This window comes from Ophidiomyces ophidiicola (genome assembly GCF_022830035.1).
Source record: "Ophidiomyces ophidiicola strain CBS 122913 chromosome Unknown scaffold_8, whole genome shotgun sequence".
Classification (NCBI taxonomy): domain Eukaryota; kingdom Fungi; phylum Ascomycota; class Eurotiomycetes; order Onygenales; family Onygenaceae; genus Ophidiomyces; species Ophidiomyces ophidiicola.
The window spans coordinates 479,557-507,340 of record NW_026054648.1 but is presented as its reverse complement, the minus strand read 5'-3'; the positions used below and the strand labels follow the sequence as shown (position 1 = coordinate 507,340).

General features: G+C 50.1%; 9 protein-coding genes and 1 non-coding gene across 10 annotated transcripts; 6 read left to right on the top strand and 4 right to left on the bottom strand.

Annotated features, from left to right (window-relative positions):
- Positions 1-397: 397 nt before the first annotated feature.
- LOZ57_002854 (uncharacterized protein) lies at positions 398-2,860 on the top strand (the record flags this gene model as incomplete). The annotated part of the gene is made up of 1 exon (XM_049251913.1): positions 398-2,860. The coding sequence occupies one exon, from the start codon at positions 398-400 to the stop codon at positions 2,858-2,860; it is 2,463 nt and encodes an 820-aa protein (XP_049109231.1).
- Positions 2,861-2,919: 59 nt separating this feature from the next.
- On the bottom strand, positions 2,920-4,290 carry DPH1 (Diphthamide biosynthesis protein 1; the record flags this gene model as incomplete). The annotated part of the gene is made up of 1 exon (XM_049251912.1): positions 2,920-4,290. The coding sequence occupies one exon, from the start codon at positions 4,288-4,290 to the stop codon at positions 2,920-2,922; it is 1,371 nt and encodes a 456-aa protein (XP_049109230.1).
- A 734-nt stretch (positions 4,291-5,024) lies between these two features.
- On the top strand, positions 5,025-6,160 carry LOZ57_002852 (uncharacterized protein; the record flags this gene model as incomplete). Its single annotated transcript, XM_049251911.1, has 2 exons — positions 5,025-5,279; positions 5,354-6,160. 2 exons carry the CDS (start codon positions 5,025-5,027, stop codon positions 6,158-6,160), a joined length of 1,062 nt encoding a protein of 353 aa, XP_049109229.1.
- A 390-nt stretch (positions 6,161-6,550) lies between these two features.
- Positions 6,551-6,985, bottom strand: LOZ57_002851 (uncharacterized protein; the record flags this gene model as incomplete). Its single annotated transcript, XM_049251910.1, has 1 exon — positions 6,551-6,985. One exon carries the CDS (start codon positions 6,983-6,985, stop codon positions 6,551-6,553), a length of 435 nt encoding a protein of 144 aa, XP_049109228.1.
- A 297-nt stretch (positions 6,986-7,282) lies between these two features.
- Positions 7,283-8,839, top strand: ARG8 (acetylornithine aminotransferase; the record flags this gene model as incomplete). The annotated part of the gene is made up of 3 exons (XM_049251909.1): positions 7,283-7,423; positions 7,474-7,713; positions 7,778-8,839. The coding sequence occupies 3 exons, from the start codon at positions 7,283-7,285 to the stop codon at positions 8,837-8,839; spliced, it is 1,443 nt and encodes a 480-aa protein (XP_049109227.1).
- Positions 8,840-9,088: 249 nt separating this feature from the next.
- Positions 9,089-14,050, bottom strand: LOZ57_002849 (uncharacterized protein; the record flags this gene model as incomplete). Its single annotated transcript, XM_049251908.1, has 5 exons — positions 9,089-11,333; positions 11,391-11,475; positions 12,625-13,037; positions 13,103-13,838; positions 13,939-14,050. The coding sequence occupies 5 exons, from the start codon at positions 14,048-14,050 to the stop codon at positions 9,089-9,091; spliced, it is 3,591 nt and encodes a 1,196-aa protein (XP_049109226.1).
- Positions 14,051-16,866: 2,816 nt separating this feature from the next.
- LOZ57_002848 (uncharacterized protein) lies at positions 16,867-20,847 on the top strand (the record flags this gene model as incomplete). The annotated part of the gene is made up of 3 exons (XM_049251907.1): positions 16,867-17,272; positions 17,985-19,701; positions 19,758-20,847. 3 exons carry the CDS (start codon positions 16,867-16,869, stop codon positions 20,845-20,847), a joined length of 3,213 nt encoding a protein of 1,070 aa, XP_049109225.1.
- A 1,449-nt stretch (positions 20,848-22,296) lies between these two features.
- CAT2 (Carnitine O-acetyltransferase mitochondrial) lies at positions 22,297-24,215 on the top strand (the record flags this gene model as incomplete). Its single annotated transcript, XM_049251906.1, has 2 exons — positions 22,297-24,017; positions 24,083-24,215. 2 exons carry the CDS (start codon positions 22,297-22,299, stop codon positions 24,213-24,215), a joined length of 1,854 nt encoding a protein of 617 aa, XP_049109224.1.
- Positions 24,216-24,671: 456 nt separating this feature from the next.
- Positions 24,672-25,847, bottom strand: LOZ57_002846 (uncharacterized protein; the record flags this gene model as incomplete). Its single annotated transcript, XM_049251905.1, has 3 exons — positions 24,672-24,838; positions 24,906-25,323; positions 25,392-25,847. The coding sequence occupies 3 exons, from the start codon at positions 25,845-25,847 to the stop codon at positions 24,672-24,674; spliced, it is 1,041 nt and encodes a 346-aa protein (XP_049109223.1).
- Positions 25,848-26,013: 166 nt separating this feature from the next.
- Positions 26,014-26,085, top strand: LOZ57_002845. Its single transcript has one exon. It is a non-coding gene; the product is annotated as a tRNA-Gln (tRNA).
- Positions 26,086-27,784: the final 1,699 nt, after the last annotated feature.

Sequence of the window (27,784 nt, the reverse complement as noted above, 5' to 3'; positions counted from 1 at the left end):
GCAGCGCAGGCTTTTTAACCTGCCGGGTGGAGGTGCGTTACGCTTCGCCCCTGATAATCATTCTCGTGCCGACCTTGCGGGTTCCTTTTCTGGGCGGCTGGCGGGTCACGGGGCTCCCTAGCTAACTATCCGATGACTCAGCAACCCCTAACCCCACGTGATGGCTTGGCACCGCTCCCAGTCTTTCTCGCGAAGCCGGCGAGAAGAAGCAAACCAGTTTCACCACCATCTTCATCCTGCCCATCGCAAAGCGTCAATTGCTAGTGTTCGACGTGCAGTTTCAGCCGACACAGCATCCCTAATTTGATCTAGGAGCAAACTCTTGTGACGCGACACTCATTTCCCGTGACCCACCGCCCGCCTCGCTCCCCAAAGACCCGTCACTCGGCAATGGGGGATGCCTTCATTGTCATTGTACACCCCATTCGAATCCCTCTTATTCTTACAGTCTCTTGCGGGCCTTGAAAAACGTCCGGAGAGCTTCCTGTCTATTTCGGATGCTCTGAAAAACCACCCATACATCCGGCAGGATCCAAATTTTGACCTTAGCCGGTTGACTCCACAGGCACTGGAGGAGCTATATGCTAGTTTAATAAAAGGGAAAGAAGGAGATTTACTGGGTATAAAGAGCTTAGAATACCAGCAAGTTCCTAGCGCACAGCAAGATGGACCGGGCACATCCCCAAACAAGAAACGAAAGGTCACGCCGTCGGGAGATGGAGCTCCAAATCCGACTGTGATATCGGGCCTTGTTTCGCGACTATATGCGCGTTTCAAGGAATTGGTTACAAAAGAAATCCAAGATGAAGAGCAAAGATACAAAGATATTACGAATGAAATCAGAAGAATACATCAGGAACAAACAGCGCCCGTACCGATCCCTACTGCAACGGGTGTGCCACTCGCACCGCGACCGACATCTGCGCATACATCAGCCGAAACGCAACGTAATACTCCGCTTTCACAGGGATCTAGCAACGAGCCAAGAATTGCCCAAGATGCGAATCGACCACAACAGCCAAATGCAGAAAAATATGTGCCAGTTCCTATTGCCGCGGTTGACCCTGCCCGTCAACATATTGCTGCTACGCCCGCTGCTACTCAATACCGATTCGAAAATAAGACCCCGCAATCCATGCAGCCCTATCGAATTACTCAGCCAATGAGCCAGTCAACTCCTGTCGCCCCTGTTAATATCCAGCCAGCGCCAAATATAGCCGCACACAATCTTCAGGCGCCTTCTTTCCCCACTAGTTCATCAGGAAGCCACATTGCTCCCGCATTTCAGAATATTCCCAAAGCGCCAACCCAGCCGGTGGCACCTCAAGGTGTTTCTGCCGGAGGTGTACGGACGTCCCCTCCGAAACCTGCTATGCAAGGGAGAATGATTCAGCCATGGTCAATTCACTCTCTTCCACAACAGCCACAGGCCCCAAAATTACCGTCTTACCTTAACACAGTGCAGCAAACATCATCAACTCCAGGAAGATCACATCAGGTCTTGCAACAACCATCTAATGGCGACAAGATTCCAAGCCCATTACTTCAAACTCCCCAGACTGCCACACTTCTGAAAGGCCAGACTAGGGGTAGTGTTCGTAATACACCAAAACTAGCAGTCGAAATCAGAAACCCATTGAATATAACCCCCGGCCCATTGAGGTCAGATGCCGGAAAGCCCACTCTGGAACGTCGGTCGACGATGCCACCACTGTACACCGCACGATCCCGCACGCCATGGAAAAAGTTAGGTATGCTAGAAATTCCGAAACATCCTGGGTCTCCTGTTCGCCCACGGCCGGAGGATATAAGCCCTATCAGCGATACAGAACTATCGCCGATGGAAGGAACAATGAGCTCGTCCGGTACAGCTCAAGGCACAGGAATGCTCAAGCCAGATATGGACTTTCTGGCCACTAGCACTCGAAGTCGGAAGCTTACTCCTGCTTTGCGAAAAGGCCGGAGCCACAGTCCCCTTTCACCCACTGCTATCCAATCTAGGCGACGTGGAAGGTCGAATGCCTCGCTCGTCGATGAGATGGAGGGTGGCACTGTCAAGAAGGAATTGCCCACAACACCTATAGGCACAGAAGACGTGGATACGGATAGGCGAAGTGCTAGCAGACTAACGCGTTCCACCATCAATTTACCTGATGAGAAGACTAGGAAGCGAAAACGGACGCCTGCTGGAGCAGAAGCCACAGCGACAGAAGAACCCCAAGTCTCTGCACAGCATGTCATCTACACACGAAATTTCCCACGAACCTCCGCGCCTATTATGCATGATATAGCTGCTCATAAACATGCATCTATTTTTGCTAAACCCCTGACAGAGCGGGATGCGCCGGGGTATAAAGACCTGATTTATCGACCACAGGACATCAAGTCAATCAAATCTTCAATCCATCAGGGAAGTAGAGCTGTGGCAGCCGTACTAGAGGCACTGAATGCCTCGGAAGGCGACGTACCTGGAACGCCGAAAAGTAACGGATTAATATTGAAAAGAACAGCGGAGTTGATACCACCCAAAGCGATAGTCAATTCATCCCAGCTAGAAAAAGAGCTAATCCGCATGTTCGCGAATGCCGTCATGTTCAATCCAACGCCAGAGGATACAATTGGACGTAGGTTTCCAATGCGCAGCGATTTTGCTTCTCGAGACGAAAGTGAAGCGTCTGAGCCAGAGGAAGGGGGCATTCTAAACGACACCATGGAAATATATGAAGATGTTGAAAGGGCTATCTCGACGTGGCGCGCGGCAGAGAGAGCTGTTGATGATATTGGAAGCAAGACTGCTACATCCACTCTGAGGGCAACGACTGTTGAGGGTGGCGTCGAGGGTGTGGATGATGTCAAGTAATGATATGTTTTTGAAAATACCATTCGACTGGTGTTACAATGGCTTTTGAATGCTCGTCTTCATACTGTAGATGTTATTGGTTTTGTCCTTCCCAACCCATCCTTAGCATAGAAGTCCATTGGGTATATTCCATCATTTGCCGTTGTCCAATCCTCACGAACACCTAGAGTAATAAGGGCTTCGTAGGGTGTAAGTAGTGGGCGAGGGAATGCATAGCCCCAATCTATACTTAATCTTGGACATGCGATTTGCACCCAGCACTCAATGTCAGGCATAGTAGCCAATTTTCCCGGGAATATCTCGCTAAGCAAGATATTTACAAACGGAATGGCCCTATCATTCAGGTGCTTCTCTATCAATGTCATTGTATTTGGATTTCCCTGTCTACCCAAGGAACCTAAGATAATACCCCATTTCTTAGCGGATCGTGCCAACTGTATTGCGTCTTTCCGGAGAGTTTGCATTTCCTCATGATCATATTTTTCGCGACTCAATATCCTCGAATACGGATCATATCTATATGCCGGGATTGATGGGTTGTGTATCATCGCAGATTCGAGATGGAATCTGCCATCGCCGAGGTACAAAAGAATATCAATTTCGCTCTTCGGTAGCTGTGGGGAAGTGCACCCTAAAATTTCGCCTTTGCTCAATGGCATGATTTGTGGTACGACAATTCGAAAGCCGGCTTTCTCAAGGACGGCCCTCAGACCGTGCAGAGTTGCGTTGAATTGGATGGTTCCCACCACAGCTATCGTCTTTCCGGCAGCAAAGTTTCGCTCCAAGGTGGCGATTAGGTGTTCCGTGTCGATGCTTATGTCCACAAAAATGTATAGAGTTTTGATCGTGGTCACATCGACTGGAATCAAGCAACTGTGGGCATAGTGGACAAGCAGATCGCACCCTAGCGCTCGAGCGGTATAGTCATCGATACAACATGCCCCGTATGTCACATCTCCCATAATCAAAGTCTCTATTCCAGGACAAAATTGGGCTAAAATATCTGAGATTGTGGTTGCAAAGAGAAGCAGGCCCTCTGGAAACTGAAGAGCAACACGCTTTGCACCGGAAGTTCGGATACGGTGGATCGTCTTGGGGATCTCAAAGGAATAGTTCCGCGGTAGTAGAGAAATAGCAGCTTTGATGTCCTCGTTATCTAGAATGTCTGAGGGGATCTGGTTGACTGCACGTGGGGCACGGCGGGGTTGGGCTGGGAGCAAACAGTGCTTATTAGTAGCAAGATTTGACAAGTAGAAATAGGACCTATAGTTACTTGTCTGAATTTGATGTGTCGATTTTTCCGAGACGGGCCCATCTTGCAGTGCTTGGGCGCCCACGGTTTTTCTACCGACAAATCTTTTCTTGGGCAATCTAGGGCGGCCTTCATTGTTGGCGGCAGGGGGATCCTGAATTTGTGAATTGTCCGTCATTGCCTACCGAAGATATCAACAAAAACAACCATTTGATATTTTATCTCCAAACATAGAAGGCTTCGTCCAGGTCAAAGCTGCCGTTTGATAGACATGCGAGAGTACTCATATGAATGCCCATTATCATGCGTTGAGCTGGCTAGCGGAACAACCTATCGCCGCTCCGAGGCTAATGGCAGCCGCAGCCCGCCGTAGCTTCGCCAAGACAGCCGCGCCGGCCCGCCGAATCAGCGCGTCGGCGCGGCTAGGCTCGGCCAACGGCGGCGGCGCCCCGATGAGCGACGACATTGCGAGCCCGGCGATGACTACCTCAGCGCACCGCGTTGATTGCAGTGCGCGCAGGTACCAAATCTGGAAAAGCATGGCGGGCGGGTGTTGGACTGACAACTGGTATCAAAATGTAACGGCCCTGGAGTCCCAATGCGGCGCGCAATGACACAGCTTTGTATGTAACTAAATGATCGTGATGTCCTCGTAGGCCGTGGCGGCCTTGGCTCTCGGACCGGCAATTCCTCCCATCAGCGTAACCTTCGCCGGCCTTTTTTGCCTCGAACACGGCGAGATTCGGCCTGCAGAGCTACGGCGTTGTTTCGGATAGCCAGAGAATGGCCTTTCTTCTGTCACATACCTCCTGGAGAAGCTGAAAAGTTCATTATTTTGTTCATATAACTCCTTCCCACTGACCCTGGACGGCCTTGTTCGCTTCCGCCCTTGCGACGCTGCTCACACCCGCCATGCTGTCGTCCAGAGCCGTCCTTCGCCTTTCGCGGCGCGTCTCACGTACAGTTGCTACACGATCACTGTCTACGGAAAACAGGCTATCGCCAGATTTTGTGAGGATCGTGGAAGTCGGCCCTCGCGATGGCCTACAGAATGAAAAGAAGGCTATCCCAGTTGAAACAAAGATCGAACTGATTGAGCGGCTTTCAAAAACTGGTGTGAAGACCCTCGAAGCCGGTTCATTTGTGCCGGCGAAATGGGTCCCCCAGGTGCGTTGGAAGCATTCTCGATCTTCTTTAAAACATGCGCGCCGCAACTTTGAACCAAGACTGACCGACACTAGATGGCGAGTACATCTGACATCATGAAACATTTCCTAAAATCTCCACCCAAATCATCGCACCCAATCGCCTTCAACTACCTCGTGCCCAACATCAAAGGTCTCGAAAGTCTCGTCGCCACGGCCGAGTCGGAGGGCCTTTCTTTAACTGCAGAATCGGCGTCTTCTCCCCAACACACCACCGAAATTTCTCTTTTCGCAGCAGCTACTGAAGCGTTTTCGAAAGCCAACACAAATTGCACCATTGCAGAGTCCCTCACGCGTATTGAACCCATCGTTGATTTGGCTAAGAAAAAGAATCTCCGTGTGCGTGGTTACGTTTCTGTCGCGCTTGGGTGCCCCTACGAAGGCCCAGATGTTGACCCGCATAAAGTTGCCGAAATAACCGCTACTTTGCTAGAAATGGGTGCCGATGAGGTGTCTGTTGCAGATACAACGGGAATGGGTACCGCTCCACGGACGCAACGGTTACTAAAAGTGCTCACATCGGCTGGTATTGCACACAATGATTTAGCTTTACACTTTCATGATACCTACGGCCAAGCCCTTGTCAACACTATTGTAGGCTTGGAGCACGGGATTCGTGTATTTGATAGCAGTGTAGGAGGGCTCGGAGGCTGTCCTTATTCCAAAGGTGCCACAGGAAATGTATCAACAGAAGATCTTGTGCATACGTTACACAGTCTTGGGATGCAAACCGGCATAGACCTTGAGGAAATGTCCCGAATCGGAGACTGGATCAGCAAGGAACTTGGCCGGGCTAACGATAGCAGAGTCGGAAAGGCAACACTGAGCAAACTTCAAGCATAACTGTGATTTTCAGCCTTAACTGCCTTGTAGGGGCGCTCCAGTATGTTCAATGCATGTATATACAATATTTATAGTACAAAAAATAGTAAAATAAATAGACTTCGCCAGATTTCCACTCTAACAATGTTGTCTTCGATAAGCCACCTAAAAAGTACGTCATGCAGAAACACTCGCAGCTTTTAGGCTTTATGTGGATCCCAACAAGGGGACCTTTTTTTCATTAGAGGAAATATATATCATCGTAATGAGGTTCCAATGTCGATGTACGGTGCTCCAGGGGTATCATCCAACTCTTATTTTGGTCTCGTTTATATCATGAGAAACAGCCGTAGCATGATCCCTAAATAATATTCTCTCACAAAGATAAGCCCGCCCTAGTCAGTCGTAATATTAGAAATCTGTCACCCTTCCGCTATAGCTCCAATCGCCTTCGGCGCCCCATCTCAGTGGCTCGTTTTTCGGACCCCCTACTTCCCCTGTTTTTGGATTAACATCGCCCTCAAACTCTGGCTTTACGCCGTGCCGAATATCAGGATGCAGCTCTTCCCCCTCGCTGATTCGCGCTTCAGACGACGATGCAGAGGATTCTCCCGGCTGGTTCGCTTTTGGTGCAGAACGAGGTGTACTGAAAGCACCAGTGGACTGCCGTTGGAGCTGTTCAAAGAGTTCTTGGTCTTCCTTTGGTAGGCGGGGAGGAGAAGGTCGGGTTTGGAATGGGTCGGACTTAAGTGGCTGTAAAGTGAGCGAGAAAGTGCGGGTTGGTACGCGGAACAGGCGTGGGAAAGAACGCCTTAATGAAAGAATTCGAGGAAACTGGTTTGCCATTTCGGCGCTGTTCAGTCCTTCAACTAAGAACGGCTTGAATAAAGGTTGGTGGTTGGTATACGGAGTACTCCGTAGAGCGGACGTGAACTGGGTGACGTGCTTAGTCATCAGAGCGTTTGTTAACTTCCGCGGAAGCTCACCGGGCAGGCTTATCGATAATCCCGGCCAATCAGCCGTGCTCGGCGAATTTAGTTGAGCTCTCGCAGGTAAGAGTCAGACATCAACAGGCACAGTTCTGTGGTACAATTCACTCGTCTGAAAGAGAATATAGCTTGCTCGTGTATCCTCGAGCTTGCAATGGCTTTTCGACTCGCCGTTCAGCGGGCAACGTGTGTTGCGCCACGGTCCAAATCTGTAGCAATACCGGGGTCCCTTTCGCGACACTTTACCGCCGGTGTCGGCGCTTCAAGCCTACAGCAGAATGAAACGCAGACAAATGTATGATTTTCTGCAGCAATTAGAAATTGTTTTGTTAATTTGTGTTCTAGAAGAAATTATCTCTTCCAAATCCTGAACCTGCGTCGAATTCGGCCACAGCCGCCTTCGTCAATGAGCGCGCCCCGTACATGGTGCCGACGTACGTACGGCCTCTGCCAGTTATGTCCAAGGGCGAAGGATGTTACCTGTGGGATATGGAAAACCGAAGATACTTGGATTTGACTGCAGGTATTGCCGTAACGTCTCTAGGGCACTCCGATCCAGATGTCACAAAAGTCATTGCTGAGCAGGTAAATATGCATTACTATCTTCTGCTCCATCTCATTTCCTTTTGCTGATATCACACCTCCATAGGCTAGTATTTTACTTCATGCTTCAAATCTTTACCATAACAATTGGACGGGAAATTTGAGTAAACTACTCGTGACTCAGACCCTAGAATCCGGCGCCATGCGTGGTGCTACACAAGCATTTATTTCCAACTCCGGAACAGAAGCTAATGAAGCGGCAATAAAATTCGCCCGCAAAGTTGGCCACAGTCTTGATCCATCTGGCGCAAAGCACGAATTTGTTTCATTCCACAATTCCTTCCATGGGAGAACATTTGGTGCTCTCTCGGCTACGCCAAACCCAAAATACCAAGCTCCATTTGCGCCAATGGTTCCTGGTTTTAAATATGGAAGATATAATGACACCCAGCAATTATCTAGCCTTATCACCGAAAAGACGTGTGGAGTTATTGTTGAGCCAATTCAAGGAGAAGGTGGTGTCAATACAGCAACACCCGAATTTCTCGTTGCTCTCCGGGCCCGTTGTGACGAAGTAGGAGCTGTCCTGATATTTGATGAAATTCAATGCGGCCTTTCCCGCACAGGTTCTCTCTGGGCTCACGCCCACCCATCCCTTGTGCCTACGAGCGGTAACGCTGCCCATCCTGACATCCTCACGACAGCAAAAGCCCTCGGAAACGGTTTTCCCATAGGAGCCACGATTATATCTGATGTTGTCGGTAAACATATTAAGACTGGCGACCATGGAACTACATTCGGTGGAAATCCGCTCGCATGCCGCGTCGCCCATCATGTGTTGACTCGTCTGGCTTCGCGTGAGCTACAAGATACAGTAGCCAAACGTTCGAAGACGTTTGTAGCCGGTCTCGAATCCCTCCGCGAAAGATTCCCTGGTGTGATCGCTGAGATTCGAGGCCGGGGGCTGATTATCGGTGTGCAACTATCTGATCAGTACTCTTCCCGTGTAGGCGATGTTGTCACTGCTGCTAGACAACGAGGGGTGTTGATTATTACTGCGGGCGAAGGTTGTTTACGATTCGTGCCACCGTTGGTCATCAGTGAGGAGCAGATTCGGGAGGGGCTGCGGATAGTAGGAAATGCCATGGAGGATGCCTTCAAGGCATAGGTAAGCATTTGGCCTATCGCGGGTATACTCTTCTTTTTATTCATTCAAGCACCCTGTTAATTTTCTGCCTGGTTTCATAGATATCATTTCCTTTGTTTTTGGTAATGAACGTAGAATAGCGAGGGAGGCAAAAGCTATAAAATAGACCGTTCGTCTGGATAAATATGTGCTCAACTATATATGGAATGCTACGAATATATTCACAAAAAGCGTCATCCTCTATACACATTTAGTTCCTATGTGAGTTCACTATGGTGTTCGAGCTTCTTCCCCAATCCCCATCAAACCACCTGCCAAACCCTTCATGCGTCGATGAAGCAGATCTTCTTCACTTGGTAAACTCGTCAAGCTCGTCTCTCTACTTATCTGCATGGCACGTTTCTCCTGGTCCAATGATAAGGTTGGGTGACCCACTTTTCTGATTTTCATTTTGCGGACTGGTTTTACGCTTCTTAGGCCCTTTGAGCCAGGAGCCTCGGCGTCATCTAGTGCCTCTGTGGCCGGGGAGGAGTCATGTTTATTTGACATTGACGAGGAATGGGCGGAAGACGATGAACCGGAACGTGTGCCGGTCATTCGAATGCTCATTTCAAGAGGGCCATCCTCGTCAACAGACGATTCGCCTGTTAAGCTTCGATAGTGATGGTGCTTCCCACTCTCCATATTGCTGGTCTCCGTTTGATATTCCGTGGAAACGCCAGATCCACGACGTACAGCTTCCGAAGCCGCGCGTGTTCTGCCAGGTAATGAGCTTGTTGAACCATTCTTCTCTTTCTCGATACTCTCCACAGTGGTACGGGCTTGAATATCCTGAATCCAACCTGTGCATCGGTATAATTGTTTCCAACCTTCTGGGAAGAGGGTAACGAAGTTAAGGAAACCATGTGAGATCCCTGGTATTAGAGTAACTTCAACATGATCCTTTTCATCAAACTCCATTTTAGACTTCTCTAATCCAAGCTCTTGCCGCTCTCTAAACCGGTGAAGCTTAGCTTGTCGGATTCTTCCAGCGAATATTACAGTGTCGTCAACAAGGGGATCTCGTTCTCCAGTAAGGAAGTATGTTTTCGGAAATTTAGCCAGAAGAGCTTCAGGAGCAAGTAGGGGCGAAAGGAGAAAATCTGTGCTGAAATCCGGGCGATTATATGGCCCAATGTATAGGATAATCATGGCTCGCATCATTTCTGGTGTCAGGATGCGGTCATTGAAGTAAGAAATCATTGAAGAGACAGCAAGGCGAGTCCGGATTTGATGAGGCTGCTTATCCGCCATTGCTGCAATCTGGGATGCAATATTCCCTGGGATAGGTTTATTAATTGTTGGCTCGGCTTTTTCAACAGCCGAAAAGGATGGGTGTTCAACATCATCTGTGCCGTGCTGTTTGTCGAAATAGTCGCGTAGTACAGAATGATTCTCTAAGGCATCATCTGAAGGATGTGGTGTTGTGGTAAGCTTGTAATAATCCTCACTCTTGCGTCTCAGGATATTCTGGTTCGTCTTCCTCATTCCTCTATCCCGAATGAGAGACATTTGCTCATCTGTCATCCAGTTCCCAATATTCATGTCCAGGGACGGGTAGATTAAAATTAGCCCAGCTGGAACAGGGAGGCTACCTTCGCCTCTCCATTTTCTGGACTCTGTACTTCCGGCCTGGAGTATCATCAATGTCAGTCCAGCAGCCAGGTTTCCGCCAGCACTATCACCAGTAAGTATAATTCGAGGGCATGTTTTCCCGCTCAACCCAATACATCGACCTTTTGTCATGACGATAGTATGATAAACGTCATAGCATTCATTCAGGGCATACGGATATGGGTGCTCCGGTGCCTTCTTATAGTCTAAGCTTAGAACGGGGATTCCAGTCTTTCCAGCCCACGTAAGCAGTTTATCATCGCTTGTTCTAGGGTCCATCGCAACGAATCCCCCACCTGGTATATCCAAAACTATTGTATCTTGATTTCTCAAGCTACTTAGAGGACCATTGAAAAATAGCCACCCTGAAGTTGGTTCTTTGTATGATGACTCTCTCGGTCTGGGAATTCGAATTGCAATAGGATCGTATTTGCAGAGGCGTGGCCTCAGTAATTTTGAGAAAAACGATAGATATGGTGTTGTGGCTTTGTTCCATGAAACACGTAGATGGTCAACTGTCAAAACAGCTCGAACCTTCCGTACCTTTTCATCCGCATGTTCCGCAGCGATGAGGTAGTATATTGTGAAAATGAAGGAAGCAAGATCGCGCAGCCATTTGCGTTTAATATTCATCGCTGTCCAGAACCCTGCATCGAGAGCCGTTGTCACCCAAGTGGCGCGGAAATATGATCTCGAGTATAGATTCGCCAGAGGCTCAGGGCATTCTAGCCCAACTAGTTTAGCAAAATTGCGGGAGAGATAGAGTGTTAACATTGTCATGACGGTGGCCTGCCACGGCGTCATTCGTTTGTTTAGCCGAGATGACAAGAATCGAGCCCCAGGTGGGCCATGCTTATTCCCTCTATATAGCCTCTTAGTTAGTAACAATTGCAAGCCAGAAAACAATTCTAGTACTTACCTCACAAGATATAGTATCCAGAAGCCAACAACAGCAAAAACTTGAATTTTGCGCATCTGGGTAGATGGCCTACCCAGAACATGGTCTTCAACCAGGCAATCAGTAAGGGGAAGCGCGAAAAACAATCTCAAGAACAACAATTTTTAGATTCTCGTACCTATCATCTCTTAAACCGACGCCCACTGGCGATTCAAGGGCAGGAAAATTGATTTGTATTCAGTGCCAGAAGATGCAAGGACCAACCGAAGACCAATCGCCCCTGTGATTTCAGGGTATTTTCATGGAAATCTTAGCAATCGTGTCTCGTTAAACCATTGAAAGTATATATGTACAAGGCTATATTGCAACTGCCATATATTTGTATCCAAAGGAATAGTACGGCACACCGGGCTGAGGGACTTATATTCCACGGAAGACAAAAGAGAGAGAATTCGCCGCTACCGTAGGAATGGATACGCTGTGGACCATGGGACTGACTTGGAGAATGGAAACTCGCAGTTATGGTTATCACTTGTTCCTTTTTCTGTGTATACAAGAGCCAACAGCAGTGAGTCCAGAGCCAAGGTCAGTGACGTGATAAAGAGATGTTGCGGAGTAGAGCTACATGAAGTCTGTCGCCGCCGCCGTCTAGCCTCGCTGTCGCTTCTCTCAAGTTACGACGAAAACAGAACGGGCATGTGACAATGACAGAGCCTCTAGTCAGCATGTGAAAGTCTCGGATCAAACTCGCCGGTGCTCCGACCCCACGTGGATTGCCACGCTCAGCCCCACAAAGTCAAACCTTATTGACGGGTGAATTTTGTCCGCATCGAGATCGCGTGGACACATTCTGTGTCGTGTACTTCGTAGACGCTGGCAGCGCCGCAAAATGGGCACTGCCGAACAGCGAAAATATATCATCTCCTCCAGCCCATCCTATGATTGAAATGGAGAGACATAAGTGACGGTACTTGGTTCTAGCTCATACTGAACCAAACAGTCAAATCGAGTGCTTTGTGAATTGTTCAGCTAGTCCAACGAGGTAGAAGCTACTTTGGCAAAACCAGAGTAATTGTTGGGTGCCCGGCTTAAACCTATTATCAATGTCGTAGGAAGTGCAGCAAGGAAATTGGGCACGCGTCTTTGGAAAGCGCGGTTTGCTATATCTTTCTGCAGTAGTTCCTACCATGACGAACTTGCCAATTGCACAGCCATACTTCAAACAGCATTCCAAGAAACCCGGCTATACATATACCACCGGAATCGCTTACCGTCGTGGCGCCCAAAGAGAATTCGCGATCTTCTTCAGGGACTTGATCCGTGATTTCAGCAAAAGTGTTCACGTAAACGAGACCGCCAAGTAGACCCTCCCAAAACACGATTATGAATATGGCATAAACATTGGGAATGAAGTTGAATAGCGCTTGAAGCGTGAGAATGGCAAGATTGGCAAGCTGTAGAAAGGACGGAAAATATAGGTCATGAACGCGAAAGAAAGGAGTCGAGGAGCGGGAGATGAAGACTCCAACCTGGTAAATCGCGTTATAGGTTGGGTAAAACGAACGAAAATGTTCGAATGGGCTTGATTCTAAGGGAAATAACAAGGTTGGAGCAACTCCCTGGTTAATTGTGTATTCGGCAATGTAGACGAGAAGAAGCGGTAACATGCTGGGTGATAGTCAGAACGGCACAAAAAAAAGGAGGGATGGGAGGCTGTGCTTATGGAAGCTTACAAGGGGAAAAATAGGGCTTTTGCGCGTTTCAAGTTGGCTTTGAAATGTTTCCACGATAGACTTTGGGGTTCGGCAGATATAGTCTCGTTTCGGTTACTTGAAAGGAGGCCTTCATTTTCAGCCCTTTGATTCCTAGAGCTATCTCCGAATACCTCACTGCTTTCGCTGTTGGAAACAGGTTGATAGTATCCCCCGCCTTTCTCGAATCTTCTCAAGGGTCCTAGAGGCAAGATCACAAAGAAGCTCAATACCATCACCGCAGGTAAGCATGCAGAGGCTAGCAACGTCGCTCGCACGGTGAATCCAAATGATGTTGTGGCCAAGGCGTATGCTCCAGCGCCCACCAAGCCGGCGGCCCCAGTTCCACTGCTCCAAGCAGCTAAGCTGAAATGCCCATAAAAATGGGTGAGGCCAAGAAAGCTCAGCTCTCCACCGCCTGAAGATAGACTGGCAAGGATTACGCCGCACATTTTGGTGAAAATGGGGTTTTCTGCCATGTTGCTTGGATCATGTGCAGGCGACAGAGCAATAAGCAGCATGCCACCAGCAGAGAGCGCAACGAAGATTAAGATTCGAATAGGATATGGTACGAGGTGAATGAAGTATGGAGCGCATAATTTGGTCACGAAGGACGGAATGACATCGGCAAGCAGCACGACGCCTTTTGGAACGCTGGGCCCGACGAGGTCGAGCGCGGCCGAGAGGATGATAACGTAGAGTACATTGTTGATTAGCCCTAGAATTAAAAGGTATTAGCTTGCATTTCTGGTATAGGCATCGGGCAGGAGAATGACTCCCATAGGTTATTGAGTAAATAAACGGTGGTTATCACGTACCGAACAACCAAAAGGCAGCACACGTTCTCGAATCAGCACCATGAAATACGGCTTGGATACGCCCTCGAAACTGGGTAAACGTAAAGCTAGGAGCACATGGTAGTGGAATCATTTCTGAAAGCTCTGGTGTATGTTATTTAGCAAGGTCATGAAGTAAAGTTGGCCTTGATGTCGGTCCTAGGCTAAATCAGTGAATATGTTAATCTAAAAACAGGTGGAAATAGGTCCATCACAGAGGTCAAAGCTCTCATATTATGCGCCTGGCAATAGTGAAGAGCTCTCCTTCCATTCACTTGCTGCAGGTGATGGCACGGCTTTCTCCACACTTCACGGGAAAATCAAGGTTTGTGCTAGTGCGAGTCGGAATATCATTCATCCACCACTGTAGCTGCAGGCATAAAAACCTCCAATCTCTCCTCCTCCTTCTCTTTTCTCTTCATATTCCTTGAACTACTGCATCCTGGCTTCTCTATTTTCTATGACTCACATGTAACCAACAAACAAGAACATCAAAATATTCTGCAATCGCAGAATAGATATATACAAACTCTACAAAATATCTATGAAGAATATTATGATCTCAATGTGAGGTCAAATATAAAACAGTGGCATATGTTCTAATGCTTAATGGAGCTTAAGATATGGGGTGATTAAGACCCTAAGTCACTCCTTAAACCGCCTTTATCGACGCCGCTGGAGAATTTGAAATAACATATTCTTCGCCCTTAACAATATTCTAATATTTGCGCCCCTACGGCCCCGCCTACAAAAGGGGAAAATTCAAAAATTTGAGGGCTTTTTTCTGCCATATTTGGCTTGAATGGCCTTCCACCGGTAATAGACGAATTGCCTTAACGATGCCGCCCAAAAAGAGCTATTGACATTGAGAGAGTCGACATGGTGAACTCGAGCGGCATTTTCAATTCGGGATCGCGAACACAACAACCAATAAATACTGTGGACGGCAGGTAAAACCATTGTAAATAGGGCTTGCATTCCAGAAATTAGTGTGCCTCCCAATATACTATTCGCACGGCTGAATAATATGGGGGAGACGAGGTTGACAACTTGGTAGCGGAAGTTGGCATGGGACACAAATGACGTGACCTTTAATCACAATCAATGTACTCCATATGGCATATTGGACAGAATTGGTGTGAATATTAAAGACCATATATATGAGTATTGGTCAATTTTCAGGGGTGTTGTTCATCTATCCAGACTTGCAAGGTGGCACGGAACTTCCTCCATAACAAAGGTGTGGAAATATGCATGTTCGTATTTAGCATTGTTGTATGCCCAAACACCATTACCTTCAGAATTCTGTGTTACTTAGGCCCAATGTGAATAGATGAAAAAAATCAACTGCCCTGGAACAATGCAGTACTAGTTTATCCCTGTGGCAGGTGAATGTGCATAAGACGGTGTGCTTTATTCAGTGATAGGATAAAAAGTGGTACACCCGGGTGCATACAGAATGCGAGGCATTGAGAAGAAACAAGACGTAGCTCATTGTGCGACGTAGAATAGTTGGATCCACTTGAGGAAAATCCACGAAGTGCTGCGTGAGGCCGATACTGTCAAGTATGTTGCAGGCGAACAAAAGAAAAAAGAAAAGAGATAAAAGAGGTCTACCAGACATGTAGACCCTAGATACTCTGAGAATGCTAGCGGTCTGCACCGCATCTTGACCAGGCGAGCCACGCATACGAGAGAGCGCGGGTTGTGAGGATATTCCAGGCAAGGGCAGGGGAAATCCAGCATCAGCACACGGGGGCAGTGAAACAACTGGCAAAAGGAGGGCGGTGGCGACGGGGGGAGGTGCGGGATACAACAGTGTGCGACGTGAGATGCGAGCTGACGGGCACAGCGTGAAGGCGATTTGGCAGCGGCGGGGGCCAGAGCTGAAGGACTCGAGGGACCGGACAGCGGTGGGTGCGGAGCGGCGGGTGGGTGCCAGCAGGTAACGAAGGACGAGGAGCCGGCGGAGACGGGCATGAGATGACAAGAAGAAGAGGAAGGGAGCGGTGAAAAAGGGGCGTGCAGGTGGGCAGGCGGCTTTTCTTTATGCGCGCGTGCGATGACGACGATCGGCGGCGCGCGAGCCAGGACACCGGCGCTAGGCCGCATACGGGCTGGCGCGGGCCGGGAACAGGTGATTTCCCCGGAGACCCACGGGCGGGTTGCGGCAGCCCCATGACGTGTCGCGAGCGAAACAAACAACAACAACAACAACAACCTCGCCGGGCGCTGAGCTGGCCCAACGGCGGCGCGTTTGCGGTGGCGGGCAGCCGGTGCTGCTGGGGGTACGGAGTATATAGTAAACTAGTGGGCGGAGTACTCTGTATGTCTTCTGCGTCTTTTCGTGCTCTGCTGCTGCGGCTGCGGAGCCCACGGCCAGGCCCCTGGCGCCCATTATTAATTGCGCCCGCTAACAAGGCGACTAGTTCGCTGGCCCGACCCCTGTCCTGGCCCGCCGTTCAGCCAGCTGCTAGCCTGCTACTGCTGCCGCCGCCGCCTTTTTTATCCCCCGGCCCAGGCAAATCCTCGCACTAACAAACTAACTACCTGACTGACTGCTGCTCCTCCTGCGGCCCTGTTCTCGTCCTCTCCGCCCAGCATGCCCGCCGTCTGCTCGCCCGGTCCGCTCTCTGCCCTTCTCGCTGCCGCTGCCACAGCCTGTTGACACCCGCTCTGCCTCGCTGTCGTCTGTTTGGGGCCCAGGAACCTTATCCTGCACGGTTGCTCGGTCTCAACCTAATCTTGTTCTGTCTTCCCAATCGCTTTTGCTCGGCGACTCTCTTGCTGGGTCTTCCTCTTTAATTCTTCCTGCCCGTCGGACCGCGTCGCCAGAGCACAGCTGCACCGCGTCGAGCTTCATTCTCCCTGTGTCGCCTGCTGGCCTGGCCTAGCCTGTCCGTTCGCGCTATGGGCCCGCCGCCTTACTCTCGCTCCTCTCCCTATGGCGGCTCCCGCGAACCCTCGCTGCCTTCGCTCCGCTCGCGCCTGTTCGCCTCGTCCCCGTCGAATGCGACACACGGTCCATCGCAGCCGCAGACAGCCTACGACCCGCTGGGCCGACGAGACCACGACGTCTCTCCGCGAATCCCGCCGGCGCCCGTTAGCTACCCATCGCGCTTCCACCCGCGCGAAGGCCCGCCGCACGCGAGCTCGACACCAGGCTCGACGCCGTCGCCATATCTCACTGCACATCCTCCACCCTCCGAACCTTTCTCAGCATATCGGCAAGCCCCTCCTCCTCCGCCGCCCCCGGGCCCCAACCCAAGCTATGGCCACAGCGCCTTGCACGACCACAATGCCCCATTTCAGGAAGGTAAGGTCTGCTTTCTTTTCTCCTTCTCTCTCCCTCTCCCTCTCGTCGCCGTCGGCTAGCACCAACCCGCCCGCCGCCCTCTCTGCAGCGCCTGTACCTACGCGTACAGAGGCCCTCCTCTCCGCCTGTCGCGCCGCTGTTGATTGCGCTGCCCAGCTGCTGCTATATTTGGTTTTTTCTGATCAGCAACCGCGATCCTCGTGTCCATCACGCTAGCCGTTTTAAGGTTCTACCCCTAGGCTGGACGCGGGCTAGCGCAAACCTTACGCGTTCCGGTCCCGTGACCGCGCATTTTCCCCAAACGTGCCTTCACCACCTCCTCACTCGATCTCCTTCGTGCCTTTTCCCCCATTCCAAGGCTAACTCTTCCACTCGCTGGCGTGCGGGTGCCTTAGGTCCGCCGCCGTCTATACTGCGAGACATGTCTCATCATTCGCAGCCGTACGATCAGCTTCGCAGGAGGTCGCTAGGGAGCACCGGAAGCCCACCCGTCTACCCAGGTACGTCGATCACGTTCCTTCAATGCCTGTGAACCATCCGCTTCTCTCCATGTACGGAGTACCCTTAACCCTTGCAAACCCTGTTGCGAAACATTGCTGCTGAACGACAGTAATTGCATGTTTCATGGGTCTTTGTGCAATATTCTTTTTCCGCTGGCTTATGTGAGCTGCCCGTTTCAGCCAGCTAACTCCACTATTATCTGCGCCCTTAGGTCATTCTGACCATCAACCTTCCCATTCCGCTTCATCCTACAGTGCTCGCCAAATGCCTCCTCCTTCGCCTCCACAGCTCTTCCAGGGCCGGGTGGCCTCAATTCAGCCGCCGCATCCCCCAACTACCCTGCCTCCGCCCTCCTCGTCGTTTGCGCCTCGCGATCCCCCCTCCCAAACGCCGCCGTCGCATCGCACTGGAAGTAGCGTGCCCATCGCGTCAATTCTCGGTTCGGACTCCGATAGACCTTCCCGTGAACCTACCTCGTCCTCAATGTTTTCACGACCTCATATTTCGGCCATATCGGGTGCGCCAGGGGTGCCGACTGCGGCCGGGAAGATGTCACCGCCTCCAGCGCCTTCCCGGCAGTCATCGTCTGAAATTCTGCCAATTGGAAGATCCCATACTCCTGACCGAGCATTCTTTTCAAAACCGAGTGCTCGGCCGTACCGATCAGATTCTGGTGGTCTAGGACTCGGACACTCGCAGCCCCCTGATGACGCGCGATTTGGAGCGCGACCTCGATCCCATGTACCGTCTTCCTTGGGAGAGAAGCACGCGCCGCCCTCCCCACGCAGTGTTTACATGGAGCCATCAGGCCCTTCAACGGATAGACGTCTGAGCCTCGGAGCACCAATTCCCCGACCAAGTAGTCAGCCACAACACCTTGCACCACCAGAAGAGATCCCATCGCGCTCGTCGCTGTTTAGCCCGGTTCATCGATCGACGCCGGGCTTTGTCGATAAGGGACCCGGGCATCAACGTACTGGTTCTGGGTACCCCGGGCTAGAAGGACACCCACATGCGCCGTCAAGATTTGGAGGCATACCCTCCGAGCCACAGAACCGAGACCTTGTGGGCCGCGAGGCGGTTCAAGATCCCAAGCACTCTCAGCAACCATTAACACGATATGGGCCACCCATTTCGGAAAGAGATGAACGACATCCGCGCGCACCTTGGGATTCGAATCTACAACGCCGGTCCCCAGAATCGGCTCGCTATCCAACGGGTGAGACTGCTAGCGCCACCTTTGGATATGGGCTACATTCTTATAGCAAATCGATCGGGTCACAGCCAAGTGCTCCACGCTCCATTCCAGGTCCTCAATTGCAACCAAGACAAGAAGTTCCTGCATCCCAAGAGTACTCCCCATCTGCTACCAGAAATTTCCCCATCCCGTCACGCATCTTTTCACCCGCTCCGGGACCAACTTCCAGGCCGCCTTCCTTTGGACTTTACGCGTCAGAAGAACAACAGCCACCTCGGACCAGTGCTGAAGAACCGCTACACCATCGGGCAATCCTCCATTTGAATGCTGATAATAAGCGTGGAAGGGTCTCTCCCTTGCCTCAAGCAGTACAGGGCGCCCAAGCCCAGCTAATTGGTCCATCGGGAGAGCCTGGAATTCAGAGTGAGCTGGGGAGGGTGTTCTCTGGAATTGGCAGTGGAGTTGGAGTGTCTGGAAGCGGTCCTCCCACTCCCATTGGCACAAACACGCCATTTAAGAAGGATTTGGCTCACCCTATGAACCCTGACCTTATCGATAGCAGTATTGGGGGCAAGCCAATGAGAACGAATTCCCGACGAGGCCGTAAGATTAAGGATGAGGAGGCTAAGGATGACACGGAACTCCAAAATGCCCAGCGTGGAATACCATTGGGGCGTGGTGTTGGACGACGGGGTCGACATATGCATCACCATCACCACCATGGCCATCAGTAAGTTTTCACTATGCAGTATCACGTATTCTAGTCATAGCTAATATGTTTCGCAGCCATCATCACCATCGTCACAAACAAGATGATGATACCTTGACCTCCCAACAAGGTGGTACATTTTTGCAACAAACTAATATTCCCGAAAGGCCCCTTGTTTCTTCTTCTGCTGCTTCTGTGCATCATCATCATCACCACCACCACCATCACCATCACGCCCCTCGAGCCTCCGCGGCTACACCTCATCAATTTGCACCGTCAGTTCCCCCTAAAGAATATAGAACGACGGTCAAATTGGATTCTATCTTGAAAAGCGTGCAACATTTGCCTCGCTACCATCTTGGATCTACTCTCTACGCTCCTCGTATCAGTGCTGCATCTTTAAGTGCGCCACCTGAGGCTGCAAAGTTTGGTTATTCATCCACCCCAATTCCCATTCCTCGCTTTGACGGCAAAGAGAACTGTACATATACTATACGTGTACCTCGGTTTCGTATTGACGGACCTCGTCGAGAAGAGATATGTGCAAGGAGGGCTCTTTGGGGTACAGGAGTTTACACTGACGATTCGGACCCGGTGGCAGCTGCAATCCACTCTGGATTCATTCGTGGTGAATGGGGTGAAGATGTTGACGTGTCATTACTTGACCTTGAGATAAAGGACCAACACCAGCATGCTCCGCGTTCGAATAGAACCTCGCCCATCTCCTCATCTAAGGACACTGCTGACAACAAGGCCAAGTCGGAATCCGAGGACAAAGGCAAGACGCAGCGAAGGATCCCCCCCGTTCCGCCTCCGGATAAGGATCTCCACATCACGCTTTTAATCCTCCCACCCCTTGAACGCTATGAGTCGAGCGTTATGTTCGGCATAAAATCTCGAGCGTGGGGAAATAATCATGACGGAGTGAGCTTTAAAGTAGAACGAATAGACTGGGTGGACGAAGCCAGTTCTACAGGCCAGGAGAGAGGTGGTGAAGCGCGTCGCAAAAGATTGAAAAGAATGATGCATTCGGGGCGGATCTGCACTCCTGCGGGCTTGAAAGGGAAAGGAGGAGTGGAGCTCTTGCAGAAAAAGACGGCCTTGAAGATTGAGAATGGAATGGCTACGCCAGGAGATGAATCTGAACCAGAGAGTCGCGCGCCATAAGCTGGTATGTTTGGTCTTGAGATTTTTTTCCTCTCTAGTTAGAAACTTTGCTTGATACTTTTTGTCTTTCTACGTGCTGCAGCATACCTTTTGCTCCCCTGAGTGGGTAAAATTCTTTTTCTTTCTGGGAGTTAGCCCTTGGCGTTGATATATGTGTATATACTTCATATCTGGAGTATATGTGAAGGAAGGGAGCAATCGTCAGCAGCGCTTATGGATATCCACTTGACCGCTTTTAGCGTGCTGCATTTTGTGTTGCCGAATACGAAAGATTGTTGTTTTGACATTCGTACAACCCTGCCTACTACTACTCCTGTAGCCCTGCAAGAAGGTGGTGTGTTGCTGTGTGGAGTTGGCTCTTCACTATGCTGTGTGACAGCGTTGCAAAAAATTTTTAATGTTCACATGCTGGCAATCCTTGGAGTCGATCCATCTACTCCGTACCCTCCACACATCTAATGAAGTTTATACCCGCACGGACCTGGCCCTGGAGCTTGGCGGGAGTTTTCGCGCGTTGAAGGAGAACCTTTACCACCACTCCGAACACCAAATACTTTATATGACTTAGCACGAGATACGATCTGGAAGACGGCAAAATTGGCTTTTCCCTGAGCTTTGTTTTCCCCAGAACTCGAGTTGTCTGAACCCGAAGCGGTTTGGTCTTCTGCTTTGCATCTTTTACATGGCTAGATCCTTAAGCCGAGGCTCGGGGTTGACTTGCGGCGGAAAAATCCGGAGACGCGGCGCTGCCGGCCCGCGCTAACCGGATTCATCGCAGCTGTGGATGACATGATACGAGTGCGAATTAGCGCGGTCGCCGTATGATGGGTTGGCAGGGGAAAGAAGACGTGACGGGAGCAGTCGGCATGCGCCGTGTCAGCAGACAACAGCTTGTAAAATAACACGTTGCTGTGGGCCGTTCACGAAGGCGGGAGAGTGATCACTCGGCTGGGGGCTCAGGGCATCGTGGCTGTGAGGACCCGGGATAAACGGAGTGGCTGAGTCAGCCGCCCTTGAGCCGAGGAAGTTGTTGCTGACGTTCCAATACACGGCAAGCTCCTTTTTTAGTCGCGCGGCCGTGATCCGTTTTCTCTCTCGCTGTCTTCGATTTTAACCCTTCTTGCCAGCTCCTTAACTTCACCGCTCTCTTTTCCTCTTTATTTTTTTCTGTGACCTTTTGGGATGTTCCAGGCTGCTGCTCGAAGCCGTCTCGTTGCTTTTGGACGCTGTTCTGTTCTTGGCCCCACTCGAATACCGGTGTGTACTTTCGTCCTCATCGCAGACAATCGAGAGATAGAAAAAGCCTGAGAAGATTCTCGTCGTTGTTCTTCGCCGGAATGGAGCTAACTAGCTGTACTTATCCAGGCCCTCGCCATGGCTTCTCGTCGCGCGAATTCGTCTGTCCCCGCAGGTACTTGCTAGCCTTCTCCGCTTCTCCGCTTCCCCGAGATGGGGCTCGGCCGCGAGATCAGAATAAGCCATGCTGACTTGAATCTCAAAACAACAGGCTATAAGGAAGATATGTCTAAGGGAAAAATGCTCCGATTTGAAGATTCCCTTCCACAGTTACCTGTACCCACTCTCGAGGAAACTGGTAAAAAGTACCTGAAGTCGCTTCACCCGCTATTAAGTGCGGAAGAATTCCAGCGCTCGCGAAAAGCTGTTGAGGAATTCGTAAAGCCCGGCGGTGAAGGTGAACCTCTTCAGAAGAGGCTGCTCGCCAAAGCTGCGGATCCTAAGGTGCAAAATTGGCTGTATGATTGGTGGAACCATGCGGCCTACCTCGGATACAGGGACCCTGTTGTGCCATACGTCAGCTACTTCTATTCCTATAGAGATGACCGGACTCGACGGGATCCGGCTAAGCGCGCCGCGGCGATCACGACATCTGCATTGGAATTCAAAAAACAGGTTGACGACGGCTCGTTGGAGCCAGAGTATCTCCGCAAGGATCCAATGGCAATGAGTTCGTATGAGTACATGTTCAATTGCAGCCGAATTCCCGCCGAGGGCGCAGACTTTCCACAGAAGTACCCCGCCCAAGGCAATGAGCATATCGCTGTGATGCGCAAAGGCCAAATATTTAAGGTGCAGACACATTTGAATGGCCAGCAGCTGAACACGTCAGAGCTTCAGCAGCAGTTCGAGAAAATTCTAAAAATTGCCGAGAAGGTTCCTGCTGTTGGCGCTTTAACTTCTGAGAATCGTGATATCTGGACTGCGGCGCGTAAAAGATTACTCGCTGCTGATCCAGCAAATGGCGAGGCTCTCAAGACTGTGGAAAGCGCCTCTTTCTTGGTGTGCTTGGACGACACTGCTCCAGTAACCTTGGAAGAGCGTGCTCATGTCTATTGGCATGGTGATGGCGTGAACCGCTGGTATGACAAACCCTTGACATTTATTGTCAATGACAATGGCACAGCCGGTTTCCTTGGGGAGCACAGCATGATGGATGGCACTCCTACCCACCGCCTTAATGACTATGTGAACAACCTCATCTTCAACAACCGTCTCGACTACTCCAATCCTTCCATCCGCTCCAACCTCCCTGAACCCCAACCCATCAACTTCAAGGTAGACTCCGCCGTCCTAGAAGACATTGCTACCGCCCAGAAAGATTTCACGAACGTCATCGCAAAACACGAGCTCCGTGTTCAGGCCTTCCAGGCGTACGGCAAAGGGCTCATTAAGAAATTTAAATGTAGCCCGGACGCGTACGTCCAGATGCTCATTCAACTCGCATACTTCAAAATGTACGGCAAGAATAGGCCCACTTACGAATCCGCTTCCACCCGTAAATTCAAGCAAGGGCGCACTGAGACCACCCGTACCGTCTCTGACGAGAGCGTGGCGTTCTGCAAAGCGCACTGCGATCCGGCTGCCTCCCGTGAAGAAGTCGCGAAGTTGTTCCGCGCCGCATTGGCTGCGCACACGAAATACATCGCCGACGCTAGCATTGGAAAGGGCGTCGACAGACATTTATTTGGGCTGAAGCAATTGATCCAGAAGGGCGAAAAGGTTCCCGCTCTCTATCAGGATCCTGCATATGGATACAGTGGCTCTTGGTATTTGAGCACTAGTCAGTTGAGTTCTGAGTATTTCAACGGGTATGGATGGAGCCAGGTCATTGACGATGGCTTTGGTATTGCGTACATGATCAACGAAAACAGGTAAGCCTTCTGTCTAGTTACATTCTGGAGTGTAAAAGGCCTTTAGACTAATTCTATCTCTGTAGTATACAATTTAACATCGTCAGCAAAAGACTTGGTTCCGAGAGGATGAGTTTCTATCTCAACGAGGCTGCCTGCGAAGTGCGGGATGTGCTGATGCCCGAACTGACGGCACAGCCTGAAAAGGCTAAGCTATAGATGCGCACAGTCCAAGTCGGAAAAGCAAAGATTATATACAACAGGAGTTTTTCCTACTCGTAGAGGTATACAAAGGTTTCGGTTTCTTTTAGCGAGCAAACGGATAGACATGGGAACTCTTTTATACAATATGTTATCATATACTCAGTACATATTTTCAAGCTCCTTAACTTCTTCATTTGTTATACACTTGCTCTTATTCGAATCCTCAGAATACAGTAGAGTAGCAATTTTTATCCAGATTGCTGGACACTCTTGACGCTTAACCTTGGATACACAATCAGATCAAGGCGCGCGTTCTCGGCTTGAGTTCTTGCAACATGGCTCCTGACTCACGTAGGACTCCGTAGATCGGTGTCCCTGAGGGTATCGTATATATGTATGTACATACATAGATAGACCCTGTAACTAGCAGGTCTGTTCGGGGTATGTGTTGCAAAGTTTCAAATGTTTCTCTCAATCTTTTCCAGAATCCTTGTCGGTCGTCCCAGATGCCAAGGGAGGTTCACTTTCAGAGGCGCTGGGGGTGGGTGCAGATGATTCTGCGGAGGTGGATGACATCAAGTTGGATGGCGCGACAGGCATATGGGCAGGTGACGCAGTTAATTCGCAGATCTGCCGTTCTATACAGATAGAAAACGTTAAAAGGGCTATGCCTCAGAATTGAGTTAGCAAGGAAGGGTGAATTACCTAAATCCCTGATTCGAAGACGTAGCATTTGGTTCTCTCTCGTCAAATTGGCCGTTTCCGCTTGGTAGAAGGCACTTTCATCGCGGCTGCACCGTCTTCCGCTCCCATCGCCGCCCAAAGCGATCCAGTCAGGGCCAGAAAGACCGTATTCTGACTGAGAACCCGTTGGGTGCGCCACGGGCGACGTTGCACTGATTGAACCGCGTCTAGATCGGGTATTACCGGAGAACTGAAGTGATGATCGACGATTGAGGCCCGAGGCAGCTGGCGGAAGGGGGGGAAAGGATGGGAAGGAGATGGATCGTTCCGAAGCGGGAGTGGAGTCATCAACGGCCGTAGTGCCCGCTGCTGCTGGGTGCATTTGTTGCATTTGCTGGAGCTGTGCTTGCTGGTTGCGTATCATGAGAAGGAGGCGGTTCTAATATGATCAGCCATCTGGGCACGGATATTAAGAGGAAGATACCCTTTCAATGGATGTTGGCGTACCACTTGTGCTTCCTGCTCCTGTTCAAGCTCCTGGTGAATCTCTCCCAATGAAGGAGTCCGATGATGATGCGGGTCACCTGTAGAAATTATAGGGCTGCTCCCGATACCAGTTGGGCTATGTGTAAACGAGCTTCTTGTGCTTCTCAGTGACGACCTATGGTCTGCGTTGGAGAGCTCCCCTGGGCCAGGCACTGTGGGGTCGTTGAAATTCAGGTTCATAGCGACAGCTGAACGGCGCCGTTCAGCAGCTCTGTTTGCTTGCGGCGACCTCGTTGAAGAGCGACGGGAAATATCGGCCGCATTTATAGCAGCAGCGGCTTGCAGGGAGACGGATGATGAACGTGGAGGTGGCGATTGGGTGCCACTGTCTTCTGGAGATGACTGCATGGTGCGAATTTGCAAAGGAGAGGAAGACATTGAGCGAGGAGGTGGAAGTGAGTTTAGGTCTGGGGGCATGCTTGATGGCGAAGGTTGTGGGATGGAGGTTGGTCGCGCCGGCTGGCCGTGCGAATCGCGTGTCAAGGCGATGATTATGACGGCAGTTTGGCGGGGTTGGCTCGGCGGTCGGCGATATCTTAAGGGTGATAGTTATACCGTGCCGGGGTCCGCTTACCAACAACCAGGTTGTATAGTGTAGCGGTCAGCACGTCAGATTCTGATTCTGAAGACCTGGGTTCGATTCCCAGTACGACCTCATAATTCGAATAATTCTTTTTGTCTTTTTCGCCCACGGGAATAGCCCCATGCTCGTATGCACTCAAAGCGAAGCCCGCACCCCACACTCGGGTGTATACTCCGTAGTAGGTTGTAAGTTTCTCCTAAGCAACCCCCGGTTTGCCTGCGACTAATGCTTATCCCAAGCTGATTCGGAAGACCTGGGTTTAATTTCCAGTACGCCCTTATACTCCTCTTCTTTTTGCTATCTTTTCTAGGTTGAAGTTTCGGCGATATGCAGATTGCTAGCTTCCGACATCCACAAAGCTTAGGCATAGCACTCCTTAAAACCAAGATCTGGAGGTGAGAGTTTTTAAGTTTTAGGTATGGGTAGGAGGTAAAGTTTTATATATGTACTTAGTGCTCCATATCAAATACTGTATAATAAAAAGAGGTATATTGGCAGGGCTCAGGTAGTTGGGTGATATGTTTGACATCTTGCTGGATCACAGAAATATGTATCATAATCCAAAGCTAATTCTATTTCTTAAAACTAAGAATATAAGAGATAAGGAGAACTTTCACCACTATCCGCCCCATAATGAATACCTAGATGGACTATTTTTCCATTAGGTCCAGCAAAAACTAAGCTCCCTGAGCCCCCAGTCGCTGAAAATTGCTCGTAGGCGCTTTTCCACTTAATTCGTAGGTTATAAATAGGAGCCTCGTCTCCGGGCTGGATCTCGACCCCGACCTCGAATTCGTCAAACTGTAAGATAAAAAGGATTGAATCAAATGCGTGGACCGGCGCTTCGGCACCACCTGGCCAGAACCATACTGTTCGTGATATATATCGTATAGATAGCCAGATATACGCCCTGTGGTGGCCCCGATCATTTACTTCAAGTCACTCAATGAGTTTATTGGGATACAGAGAGGAGGGGATTTGCTTCCAAATGAGTCAGCAAAGGCTTTTTGATGCCCCTTCTACTGGAAAATTCCGGCACCTCTTCACCAAGAGGTCCAGTGATCTCACAACAATTCACATTACCAAGTACACAGGGCAGAGGTAAGAAAGTACAACTTTCTGGAATGCCCAAAAAGCAGATCTCATCTAGGGCAGGACGATCAAGGAGCCAAGAGCATCAGAACATAGGCCTCCCATCAATGCGCTCACACTGATTGATAGTACTTAGCTTAGCAATCACTCCATTATCATGAACATATAGAGCTTAACCTTCCTGGAAAGTCTCAAAATATCACGCCGACGTATCCGTAGTTTCTTCAAATCGAGTGCGTGGAGTTTGAAGCCATTTTGAACTTTGAAATAATACTCCGTATAAAGGCAGTAAAGGTAAAGGTAAAAGTAAAGGTGGGACGGCGAGGCTGCTTTTATAGTTAAAACTAGCAGGCTAATGGCGCCAATCATGTGACGACGGATTTCGAAAAAGGTCAGGCAAACGGTTAGAAATAAAAAACACTTTCTAGCTCTATACTGTGTTACTTATGCAGAGGTATGTTAAGCTGGATGAGTAAGGACGAGGTCTGCAGCTGCCACAAAGGTGGAACCTGCGCATATGTATAAGTAGCGGGCCTGAGCGTTGGCCCTAAGGCCGTTAAAAAGGCGAAGGTTTAGCAAGCCCCGTGGTAGGGCGGGAGCTGGGAGCAATCCAGGCCAAGGCTTAACTACCGTCGCGAACCTAAGCAAGGGGGCAGGATGCTCGTCCACCGCCCACAAC